General features: G+C 29.9%; 2 protein-coding genes across 2 annotated transcripts; one reads left to right on the top strand and one right to left on the bottom strand.

The window, feature by feature from the left end:
* The first annotated feature begins 4,236 nt into the window (after positions 1-4,236).
* LOC105642481 (potassium transporter 5) lies at positions 4,237-9,551 on the top strand. Its single transcript, XM_012227320.4, has 8 exons — positions 4,237-4,544; positions 4,662-4,887; positions 5,974-6,222; positions 6,548-6,598; positions 7,437-7,697; positions 7,789-7,956; positions 8,057-8,311; positions 8,414-9,551. Exons 1-8 carry the CDS (start codon positions 4,380-4,382, stop codon positions 9,370-9,372), a joined length of 2,334 nt encoding a protein of 777 aa, XP_012082710.1. The 5' UTR covers positions 4,237-4,379; the 3' UTR covers positions 9,373-9,551.
* Positions 9,552-11,460: 1,909 nt separating this feature from the next.
* On the bottom strand, positions 11,461-12,365 carry NF-YB5 (nuclear factor Y, subunit B5). Its single transcript, XM_012227318.4, has one exon. The coding sequence runs from the start codon at positions 12,313-12,315 to the stop codon at positions 11,791-11,793; it is 525 nt and encodes a 174-aa protein (XP_012082708.1). The 5' UTR covers positions 12,316-12,365; the 3' UTR covers positions 11,461-11,790.
* Between the last annotated feature and the right edge of the window lie 682 nt (positions 12,366-13,047).

Here is a 13,047-nt window from a genome sequence, read left to right as displayed (position 1 = left end):
GTGTATAAATGCTATATTCCTTCATGATTAACTTATATGTATTTTACTCAATTGAAACTAGCTAAAACTAATTAAATTGGAATCAAAATAAAGAACCCTAGAGTCAGCTTCATAGCTTTGAAGACTCAAACTACTGATTCAATGAACTAGTCAGACCTAACTTATTCCACCAGAACAGAACTGAGGATTTTATGTTTAACCACAATTAATTAGTATACTAGTTCTCTAGTCGAATGGAGCCGTTAGAGGATGCCATCCTCTTGCGCCTACAACAACAGCTGGGTCCTCTTGTACCTACAAAATGTTAGATTTTTAAGCAACCATTAAGGAAACAAATTAAATTATTTAATTATAAATAAAATTTTTAATTTGACTCTCCTTTATCTCTCTAATTATTTCAATTTTAATAATTTTATTTCGTTAACTTGCAACTAAAATTAAGAGAGAAAAAAAAAAGAAATATAATAAGACACAATGACTAAGATTCGAGTTGTTCCCCATCCCATGTGTCTACTCACCTTCCCTCTCAAAAAAAAAAAAAAAAAAAAAAAAAAGATAATTTTAGAAAAAATAATATTTAATTTGATAAATGCATGTGATGTGATGGGCTAAACCAGAATTTCTTTTCACTTATCAATAAAATATTAAGTCTACAAATCAAAATGTTACCAATAATACTATCAATTGCAGAAGGTAACAAATTAAAAATGATAATTGAAGTATTTAACAATAAGTGAGTCCAAATCCAATAATGGCATATTAGCATCAGAAAAAGCTCATTGCTCATACCACGTGGCTTGATGGTGAATTTTATCAGTACATGTATGGAAGCAACCATTTAATTAAGGCCGATTGATTGCATGAAACCCTAATTACACAATCCAACTTCCAACCCTTTCTTTTGTACCACTTGTTTGTTATTTATGATAACTCCTCAACTCTTTTCTTCTAATTCGGTTCAGAAATCAGAATATCCTCTCGCTTATTCTTTTTTCCACGTCTTCACGTATAGGAATATAATTTTATCTTCAAACTATGAGTAATTTATAAATATAGTTATTGTATTTAATATAAATAACAGTAATGTTAAAAAAAAGTTATTTATTACTTCTTAAAATACTCAAAATAATTTATATTTTGAACAAAATAATCACTTAAAAATGTCTTAATGTCTCGTAATCTGCTTCTTTAAATTTTAAACACTAACATAAATGGTATGTCGCCGAGCGTTATAAATAATAGAAATAATATTTCATTAAGTTAAAATTCTATGAAATAAGAAAATTTTTGTTGTGTTTTGCTACAATTAAGGACAAAATTTAACATATATGTTTGGCGGTGGTGATAGGATGAGACAGAATATGAGGTGTTGGTTGGAGAAATCTATAGAGTTAGCTAACACCAAGCCGCAAATTTATATGAGTTTTCTTCAAAATATCCGCAATATTTTTTAATATGACACTAATCTCATTTTAAAGCTGCATTTCGTTTAAAAGAGTCTACTTTTTAAAAAATATATTTATTAATTAGAAAGTGTATTTTCAAGAAAATTATTTTTATAAATATATCTTTTTGTAAGTGTTTTTGTGAGAATCAAATTTTTACTTTTTCATTAATTCAACTTCTAAACTTGCAAAGGTTCTTATTTATTATAATATGTACTTAGATTATTGTTTTAAAATTTTAAAAATGAATCTACACTTTAATCCATAATTGCCAATCTATTATTTTTCTTTGACCCCTTAATTCTTTATCTTTTAAAATAAACTACACTTTCTTTAAAATTTAAAATCTAATTATGTCTTATAATTTAAAATTATTTTATTAAAAATAATTCAGTCTCAAGTTTTTACCTTTCTATTTAGTGATAAGTACATATTCGATCTGACAATAGATTCTTCAGCTCCCGTCTCCCAATACTAAAAACATAAATAAATAAATATGATATAATTAATTACTAGAATCACTAATTCTTAAACATCGTGGACAAAGGTGTATATTAATTCAAAAATATTATTTCCGATCTTGCATTATTTTGGTATATTATTTTTATCAAAAATATTATTTTCATGAAAATCCCAATTTATTATTGGTTGTTATAACTTGTTACTATAGTGAGATGCAATAAAAGGCCTTTGGTCAAATCCCTATCTTATGTAACTGAATCATTTAGCCCATCATCATCCCATAATTCATGACACTCGGCATTCATCACTTTTTATTTTTAATTTTGTCTATGTAATTTTTTTGCATGCACACATACGGATATATACACATGTATAAATTCATTCAGGTATTTTATGGGAAAAAAAAAAATAATTATTACACTTTTGAGGATGCGCATGGCTAACCTCCCTTTGTCTTGGTCAAACTGTAGGACTTGAACGGCCATTCTTCTTGCGAAGGTGCATTGAATTGAAGTCATGCACACGCAACACGTGACGGTAACCAAACTCACACGTGATGTTTCATTTCTCGCCTTAATTCATTATATTTTTTTTTTTGAACTTTTATCGAATATTAATTTAGTTTGTTTGAAAATTAATATTTTGATCAATTTATAACCGCATAGCGTGATTGACTTTTGTTGCTTTATATTATGCTATATAATTTATAATTTATATATTATATATATATACTAAAGATTCTTTTTTCTGTAACCTAAGCTAGAGAATCTGTTTGATAAACTTTATTAATATTAATTATTATCTAATTAAAAGAGAAAAAGTTTAATAAAGATAATTATATAAAATAAAATAAATTTTACTTTTTTTTTAAGTGATATGGAATAAATAAAGAAGTCACCAAATACTATACATGGAGTAAGTTCTAATAACTGGAAATTACGAGGCAGTCTCTTAGTTTACTGAAACGTGGCACTTCGAGAAGCTAGCAAGTCATTATTTCCAAGTGGCGGCAATATTAGAGGTAAATATGTGGACTTTTGTACAGCTGAGTTAGGCATGTGTAGCCATCAAATTGGAAAAGCATTGCACACGTGAGCGTAGTGAAGGGATCTTTGACGTTTTTTTTTTTTTTTTATTTCTTTTGTGTAAAAGCACGCTTCAATTCTACTCCATAAGCAATTTCCTCGTTAATGGCATTCAATTCAACTGAGGTTGTGTTTGATTATTTGATTATCTGAATATTAGGAATGAGTGATTTGAGAAATTAAATTTCTTAATATATTACTTCTGAAATTATTATTTTTTATGTACGTAAAAAATAATAATATTATATAATCTTTTTAAATTATTTTATGTTTTTAAATTGATAATTTATTTATTCATTTGAATGCCATTTAGACATTGTTAGAAAAAATAATTTTGATTATCGATCATGTAATAGATAAAATCTTACTGAACGACTCATTTTTCAATCTCATTTCTCCATTTCTATTTTTAGTTTTAATCCTTGTATCTTAATTACTTCTCCCAGACATTACAGTTATGGAAAGACCTAAGAGGACACGACTGCCAAGAAATTTCCTTTTTAAAAAAAATCTCTTATAAAAATTACACTTCGATCCCCTAAAATATAGAAAATCCTATTTGGTCCCTCTAAAATTTTAAAAAATGTTCTTATTCTAATCTAATTTGCAAATCATGTCACTCTCAATTAATTGTTTATTATGGATTTCACATTAATCAACAATGAAATTAATTTTATATAATAATTATGGATGAATTTAACATCTCAACTAGTGTCCCGTGTTCGTAACACCAATAAAGAGGTAATAATATTTTATGACCACTCATTGGAGCCTCCCTATCCTTAAGCCATTCCACGACCAATTTGTTATTGCATCGTACCTGCAATTTGTTTTCACATATTATTTAATTGCTCTCTCTTTTTTTTTCTCTCTCTCTACTTTTATTGATAATAATTCTTTTTTTAATTATTTTCTAATCGCACTGATAATAATAATAATAATAATAATAATATTTTTTTTTTTGAAACTATGTGGTTTTTTGGCAACAAAATTAACTTTTTTTTTTTTTTAACAAAAATATGCTGTACTGTGACGAGAGAGCGAAAGAATTAACTTGATCTAAAAAAGAAATTGAGGTAATCTGGTGTATATAAAAACACCGGATGCAGTAAAAAGATCCTAAAAGGGGACCACACATCGCCACATTAACATCTAGCCTCGGAGGCCTCGTTGTAACTCTAGTGAGCTCATTCACACACATTTTTTTCTTAAAAGTTGTTTTCATTCGCATATTCCATTCAAATTTCACACACTTGGTTTTTATATAATAACCATTTCCATCCCCATCTCCAGGAGCCCGACTCCCCATAACAGCGAGGTCAAAATATATCGCCCTCTCTTCCCCTCCTCCTAACCAAACCTAGCTCATTAGGAGAAGACAACAGAAATGTCTGATCAAAGTAATATAATACAACGAAACAATAATAATGAAGGCGACCAACACGATAAGCCTCTCAATGGAAAAAAACTTTCGTGGCAAAAACTGCGCCGAGCTGACTCTTTGGAAATCGAATCCCGTTCATTTAACGGCCATGGAATCCACGGCTCTAAGGTCTGTCTTTTTCGCACCTCCAATACAACAATTAAATCGTCCTGCCGTTGTTGTTATCGCCCCGTCCTTCGAAATATTGGTAGTATCTAACTGCTGTTTCTTTTGAATTTTTTTCAGGCGGTGAGTTGGTCGGTGATCTTGCACTTGGCATTCCAAAGTATTGGAATAGTGTACGGAGATATCGGTACATCACCGTTGTACGTGTACTCCAGCACGTTCACGGATGGTATTCGCCACAACGATGATATATTAGGTGTTCTTTCTTTGATTATCTACACCATCACTCTCATTCCTCTCGTCAAGTACGTCTTGATCGTCTTGCGTGCCAACGATAATGGCGACGGTAATTATTTTATGCTTTTTTGATATATTTAGGATCATTTTTCTTCATTTAAAAAAAAAAAGGATTTAGAATATTTTTTCACTGAATTCAAGCAATTATCAGATAAACTCAAGTCACTGTGGTTAATGGTTTACTCTAATAAAATGTTTAGATTCATATGAGTATTTGTATTTTTAAAACCAGCTAGCGATGTGCTATCTAGGGAGAAGCTTTGCTCGCCAGTAAGGTCTGCAATTAGGGCTGAATCGGGAAACGATCCTCGTAATTATATTAATTTCTTTGGAAGTGACAAATTGTCATCTTTTAATGAGTCGTTTCTCCTGTGTTTGGTGGAGTACCTGTTAACGTCTATTAAAAAAACAAATGCCTTTTTTTTTTTTTTTTTTTTTTCCTGGGTCGCATTGATTTTCCTATGCGATAGTTTTTTATTGCTGAAAATTTAAAAGAATATAATTTTGACAGTTTCTATATTTTTGGTTATTCTTTTTTCTTAATTTTATAGATTGATATATATTTCATTTTCTATTTTATTGAAAAAACAAAATCCTGATCGATTTGTTTTGTTTTGTGAACGCATAAACTGAAATATTAGACTTATTTAAATCCAATTTATAAATTTACCATAAATAATCAGACGAGAATAGAGAGATTTTTTAAATATTATTTTCAATTTATCAACAAATGATCAGAAATGTCTTTATTTTTTAATATTTTAGCTCTCAAATGTTCCATTATTTTAATTTTAATTTAGTGTCTCAGAAAGTTATGGCCGGAGGGTGCCGTAATTCGTTTTGGTGTGGAATTATGAGCAATTATAAATAATATAATACAGGCTACCTCAGTAAAAGAATTATCTACAGAAGTGGCCAAAAAGCATTAAATCAATCTTGGAAAATAAAATACAACCCTGACGTCACAACCGAGGAAAAAGAAACCAACGTGACAACCCAATGAAAAACCAAAAAAAATCCCAACTACCAAATTATTGCTTGTAAAAAAAATTAAAATACCATAGACTAATTTGTTAGGAGTGAAAATCTAAACTAATAAATTTTAATTTTGATGGGTGTTAATTAAATTTTACAGGAGGAACATTTGCTTTGTATTCACTAATATGTCGATATGCTAAAGTGGGTTTAATCCCAAGTCAAGAAGCTGAGGACCGCGATGTCTCCAATTTCCGGCTAGAGTTGCCAAGCAGGCGTCTACGGAGAGCAACGAAAGTGAAAACTAAGCTGGAGAATAGCAAATTCGCCAAGTTCTTTTTGCTCTTTGCCACCATGCTTGGCACTTCCATGGTCATCGGTGATGGTGTTCTTACTCCTTGCATTTCAGGTCTCAAAGATAACTCTGTTCTTTTCGTTATTAAGGTTAATTAGATTCTGATTATATTAGAATTTAGAATTACAATTTGAGTTTTACATATTTGTATTTAAATCTTTTTTTAAAAAAGGTACAGCGGCCTCTAGTCATAGTGACTCTGGCCATGATGATATATCAATCTTTAAATTTGATATTTTCTGTATATATGGTCGATATTTCCATTGTCCATATCCTTTGGAATTCCTAGAAACTTCGAGGAAGACTATGGTGTTAGAATTTCTCCTCTTACGCCAACATTGTATGACTAACAAATGCATCTACTCCAAACTTATTGCAGTCTTGTCGGCCGTTGGAGGAGTCAAGCAAGCCACAACAAAAATGACCGACAGTACGTTAACAAAATTTCTAACCACGTTTTTATACTTTCAGCATCATTATAGCGCACCATAAATTAATGGAATCTTTTTTTTTTTTTTTGAATGGAATTAATGGAATCTTCATGTAATTAATAGACTTTCTAAGTTTTAGATCTGAAATCTGAGAATATTTAAAAATCTTAGATAGATAATATGTTAGATTTTAGATGGAGTAATTAACATTTGGTCAATGGAGCTGGTACATGCATGATGCAACTTGCCTAGTTGACCTTTTCGAAAAATACTACTATAACTAATAATTGAGGCTTTCAAAATTTTTTTCCCTATTTAATTAGTGGACCAGCCTAACAAAACGACAAAACTAGCCAGATTAAATTATGTCTCTCGTTTAATTTCACAGGAAAAAAAATATATTTGGATCTCTACGTTATATTCTAACTTTATCTCGGAGTATTTGAGAAATTACTACGATATTTTTAATTTTAATTTTTGCTTTAATTTAATTATTGGGTCTATCTAGAAAGTAAATTCACTTTTTGAATGAAATATGCTCAATCAAAAAGAATGATACTGATAGTAAGTTGTAGCAAAAATTAAGGGTGTTATAGTAATTTACTAAAAATAAAGAGACGAAAGTATTAATTAAAGTATAATTTAGGGACCTAAATGATTTTACCAATTATGCATCAATTAATATTTTTGTTTACTATTTTTTTTATTATAATTTACATATAAAAATATATATTTTTATATTGATCCACAAATTAAAAATAATAGATTGAGGTTTTTCATGGATGCTTTAATTAAATGAAGCAACTGACGGAACTTAACCTTTGTGTCTGGATACAGACATGATTGTTTGGATATCAGTGGTGATTTTGATCGGCCTGTTCATGGTTCAAAGGTTTGGAACTGATAAAGTTGGCTACACTTTTGCTCCAATTATTTGTGTTTGGTTTGCAATGATCGGTGGGATTGGGGTTTACAATTTCATCAAATATGATCCAACGGTTCTCAAATCTTTAAACCCAAAATATATAGTAGATTATTTCAGGAGAAACAAAGATAAAGCATGGATTTCCTTAGGAGGCGTTGTCCTTGCCATTACAGGTTAAAAATTCTATTTATTTATTTAATTTTTTTTTTTTACCTAGTTAAACCAAAATACAAAATATTAACAATTCTTGTGACAAAAATGCAGGAACTGAAGCATTATTTGCAGATGTTGGTCATTTCACCGTTCAATCTATACAAATAAGCATGTGCACTGTAACCTACCCTGCTCTATTATGCGCATACACTGGACAGGCTGCCTTTCTTAGAAAGAACAACAATCTTGTCTCAGAGACATTTTATGAGTCCATACCAGGTTAATTTTGTGTTAATTTGTCAGTTAATTTCTCAATCTTCTACAATTTATGAACTGTTCTGATGACTGATGAGGGTGATACACACATATATATATGCAGACCCTTTGTACTGGCCAATGTTTGTGGTGGCTGTGTTGGCTTCAATTATTGCAAGTCAAGCTATGATTTCTGGGACATTTTCCATTATCCAGCAATCCCTCTCTCTCGGATGCTTCCCTCGTGTGAAAATCGTGCACACATCGACTAAATACGAAGGACAAGTGTACATTCCTGAAGTCAATTACCTTCTTATGCTTGCTTGTATAGGAGTTACTCTTGGTTTTAGGAGTACTGCACGTATTGGCAATGCATATGGTAAGCAGCAACCTTCACTTATTTAATTTTTTATAAACTAAAGCTTGTTTTGTATTATTGTTTGAGCTGCTAATATATTAACAAATCGATGACTGTATGCAGGAATTGCGGTGGTGTTTGTGATGACTCTCACATCGTCCTTTCTAGTATTAATCATGCTAATGATATGGAAAACCAACATTGTTTATATAATTGCTTATGTTCTAACCATTGTGGTTGTGGAGCTCGTATACTTAAGTTCAGTTCTCTACAAATTCGATCAAGGAGGATATTTACCATTAGCATTTGCTGCAGTTCTGATGACTATAATGTATGTTTGGAATGATGTGTACAGAAGAAAATACTATTATGAGCTAGAGAACAAGATTTCGCCAGATAAGCTGAAGGAGATAATTGCCAACGAAACCAATTTTAATAGACTTCCTGGACTTGCCATGTTCTACTCCGAGCTTGTTCATGGTATTCCACCAATATTCAACCATTACGTAGCGAATGTGCCTGCACTTCACTCAGTACTTATCTTCGTCTCCATCAAATCACTTCCAATCGGAAAAGTTGCAGTGGAAGAGCGGTTTCTTTTCCGTAGAGTAGAGCCAAAGGAGCTCAACGTGTTTCGCTGCGTAGCAAGATACGGTTATACGGATGTCCGTAATGAGCAAGAACCTTTTGAGAGAGTGTTGGTTGAAAAATTGAAAGAGTTTATCAGAGAGGATTATTGGTTGAGTCAGGCAATTCCTAATAATAATGGCGAGACTGTGAAGGTTGATGAAGAATTGGAAGATGAGAATCAAGAAATTGATGAAAATAGAAGCACAATGCATGTAAATCACGAGGAAAATGTGGATAAAAGGATTGAAATTATAGACAAAGCGTGGTCTGGTGGCGTTGTTCACTTGATCGGAGAGAATGAGGTTGTTGCAGGCAGAGGAGCAAATATAGGTAAGAAGATTTTGATAGACTATGCTTATAATTTCTTGAAGAGAAATTTGAGACAGAGCGAAAAGGTGTTTGACATTCCTCAGAAGCGGATGCTAAAAGTGGGCATGACTTATGAGCTTTAGAATAATGTGTGTATGTGTATATATTGAGGTAATATGGAAGGTTTGATCAACTTTGTTACAGCCTCAGAAAGTAAAATACAGTGACTACAACTAAACTGTCTGATAACTGTAGTAACAGAAAGAAGATTACTTTTGAAGAGATATGAAGCAGATCATCCAATTCAATGGATGAAACAATATTTCAGTTTGTAATAATACATAATGTTATATATGACTTATATATATATATATATATATATATATATATATATATATATATATATAATGGGCTGAGGATTCTGATTTTAAAGAAACAATCTTTTTATTCTCATTCAAAATCAAATTATGAAACACTTGGTTGCAACTACTGTACATAACGAGCTTGGACTTAGAAAATATCAAATTTTTCAAAAGTTCGTCTGGTCTTACTTACATTTTTTATAAATTGAAACTCGCAGACTGACCTATAAATAAGTATTATGCTGGATAATTTATGATTATTGTATGTGATTACAAATTCTGCTTAATAGATGGACCCATAATTATTTTTTTGTGGATTATGTATTGTGTTATTGCAGCAGGTGTATGTTTATCAGATCATGCTTCACTAGAGGCTCTAGAAGCCTTATGCTTATCTTTGCCCTTGCCATTGTCATAGATCTTTAGGTTCAGGTTGTGACATAGAACATTTGTATAATTACACTAACGTTCTAACTATATTGTACGAGGATTGGTTATAGATTTCTTGTAGAACACCAGCACTGCTGAGTTCGTTATGTATTGTTCTTATTGTGCACCAAGGGAAGAGCCGTATGGATGATCTAAACTGCCTAAACAAGAATTTTTGAATAACGACCAATTAGAATAGAACTGTTACTACAGTAAAAAAAAATCTCCAAACAAAATAATTAGCAACTTCAAATGATTAATTTTTATATTTATATATACGAATTTCAACTCTTTTAGACAAATGAATTCCGCAAAATTTTATGGAATTTATTTAGAAATTCATATTTTTGTATTTGGAATGAAAAGAAGTAGATTTCAATTTTAAGAATTCAATTCTATGAAATTAAACATAACTACCATAAATTCTACAAAAATAGGTGGAATTTTCAAATGAATTCTACAAAACTAAGTAATCCAACTTTTTATGACAAGACTACCATTCTCCTTCTATAAAGTCAATTTTTCAATTTTTTTACTTATTTAACTTATTTATTTTATCAAACTTGACGAAAACCATTTAAAAATTCATTTTTTGAGAAAAAAATTTTCTTATTATGTTATTATTTTATTTTAGTATTTTTCATCTTTTATTTTAATATTTTTTAGCATTTTTTACTGTTGAGGACAGAGGTTCAAGTTTAATGTAAATTTATCACTAAATTAATACAATAATTTTATTAATATTTTTTATTTTATATATTTATTTTAATAAAAATATAAAAAAATTATACAGTATAATATAAATATAATTGGTATTTATTATTTATTTTTGTGAAATACTATTTCAATGATATTTTACAAAATAAAGCAAATGAATTTGCAATTATAGATTTTTTTTCATACATAATTAAGTGGAATTTAATTGAATTACATGCTTTAAGTTAATCAGCGCTAAATAAAAAAATTCATTTACAAATGAATTTGATATTTTAAATTCATTTATACCAAACAGAGTATTAAATAATAATCCATCATTTAGATAAGTTAAGCATTTAATGATTTAATAATTAAAATGAAAGTTTTGAAGTTCCAGTGATGAAAAAAATCATGGAATTGAAATCATATTTTTTAAAAATCTAATTCAGCCTTTTTCAATTATTTTAAAGGAAGAAGGCTCAATTACACATTTATTTCTCAAAGAATCAATTTTTATTCGACTATTATTCCAATTTTACACTAAAAGACTCAATTTATAGTTAAAAAGTACAAAATAATATTTTTTCCATATTTTAAAAATTGAAACTTTCAGTTTTAAAATCTACATATTAAATTTAAATTTTAAATTTAAATCTAGACCACAATAGACATAACAGAGTGAATTATGTAAAAGTAAGAACTTTAAATTTTAAATTTAAATCCAGCCGCAACAATAGACAGAAAAGAGTGAATTATGTGAAAGTTTATAAATAAATTCTCATTAAGATACAGGGAATTAGTTTCCTCTTCCACGCAAAGTAAATATTTTTAACAACAATTAATCAAACATACACCAGAAGGATGTGGAAATACTTGTTGAAAAAAAGAAAAAGAAAAAAGACAAACCAGAAAAATTAGTTTCAGGCGGACACCAGTTTGAAACAACTAAAGTCCCACATGCTTCAAGCAAGCAAGCTAGTTTCCCTCGCAATGATGGCACCAGATTTAAGCTTACAAAGATCAACATCTTAATTAATCTAAGAATAAGAGATTACGTTACCTGATATTTAGACCTCAAAATCGCCTGGAAACAGAACTGTTATTGCTTGCATCAAACTGAAATGGAGCAGCACTAGGAACCGCAGATTTCCATGGCTGATCGCCTCTGCAATTCGAGGAATCATCATTTTCTTCATTGTTGCTCCCCTTATTGCTAGCTCTCTCTCCTTCTTGCTCTCTGTATCTATGCAAATACCTCTTGAGTGGCTCTGCGTAGTCATCAAACCCTAAAGTAGCAAGAGCCCAACAAATATCATCTCCATTAACAGTCTTTCGCTTCTCTTTGTGACATTTATCTGATGCTTCACCTGTTACAAAGCTTATGAACTCAGATACACATTCTTGCATTGTTTCTTTAGCTTCTTTTGAGATTTTTGCATTTGGAGGAAGAATTTGCTTCATGATTCTCCCAACATTAGCTATTGGAAGCAATCTATCTTGCTCCTTTATTATGCCATCTTCTCCTGAACCACTACTAGCTCCTCCAAAGTTGTACTTTTGGTATGATTTGTCTGAATTATTGCTTGCATTGTCAACCATATCTCTCTCAAGTCTCAATAAAGAGAGAAGCTGATATCCTGTTAAATATAGACACGTCGCTTATAATGTAGCTCTAAGATACTTATATATATATATATATATATATATATATAATATAATTTTGTTATAATTAGTAGGTAAATTATAAACATCATATTCATTTTAATTAGCAATTAAAGTATAAATGTTATGGAAAATAACTAAAATTTTAACAATTTTCAATAAATATTCAAACGAGCGGAACTTTTAATATTAGAACTTCAAACTATATAATATAATGATCTATTAATTTCAATAAATGCCTAAGCATATATTACCAAATACCAAACATATACGTATAATTATAAGGCTGATTATGATATATTCACATAATTGATACTGTAATTTCTTAAAATAAGTTTATAATTATTTTAGCTGCAACACATTTATATGGCCGTTTGAAATTAGAGTTAGAAATTCAATAACGAGTTTGAAATTAAGAACATTAACTAACAATTAAAATTTCATATCCCTTCTCTATAGACCTGTCAGATTAGGCAAGTTTCAGATATGAAATAGTTTGAAAAAATTAAAATGAAATAAAATATATCCATGTAAAATATGCTGATGGCAGTGAGACTATAATTAACATGACGTGTCGGGACATAGACTTAGTCAACATTTATGGGGGAACACAATGACGGGTAAGCTTCTATAGTTGGTATGAGTTAGGTACTTTTTAAATTTAAAAAA

The sequence above is a fragment of the Jatropha curcas genome, chromosome 5 (assembly GCF_041381405.1).
Source record: "Jatropha curcas cultivar XTBG-Jc1 chromosome 5, XTBG_Jcur_1.0, whole genome shotgun sequence".
Lineage (NCBI taxonomy): Eukaryota > Viridiplantae > Streptophyta > Magnoliopsida > Malpighiales > Euphorbiaceae > Jatropha > Jatropha curcas.
This window is presented reverse-complemented; position numbering and strand designations above follow the sequence as displayed.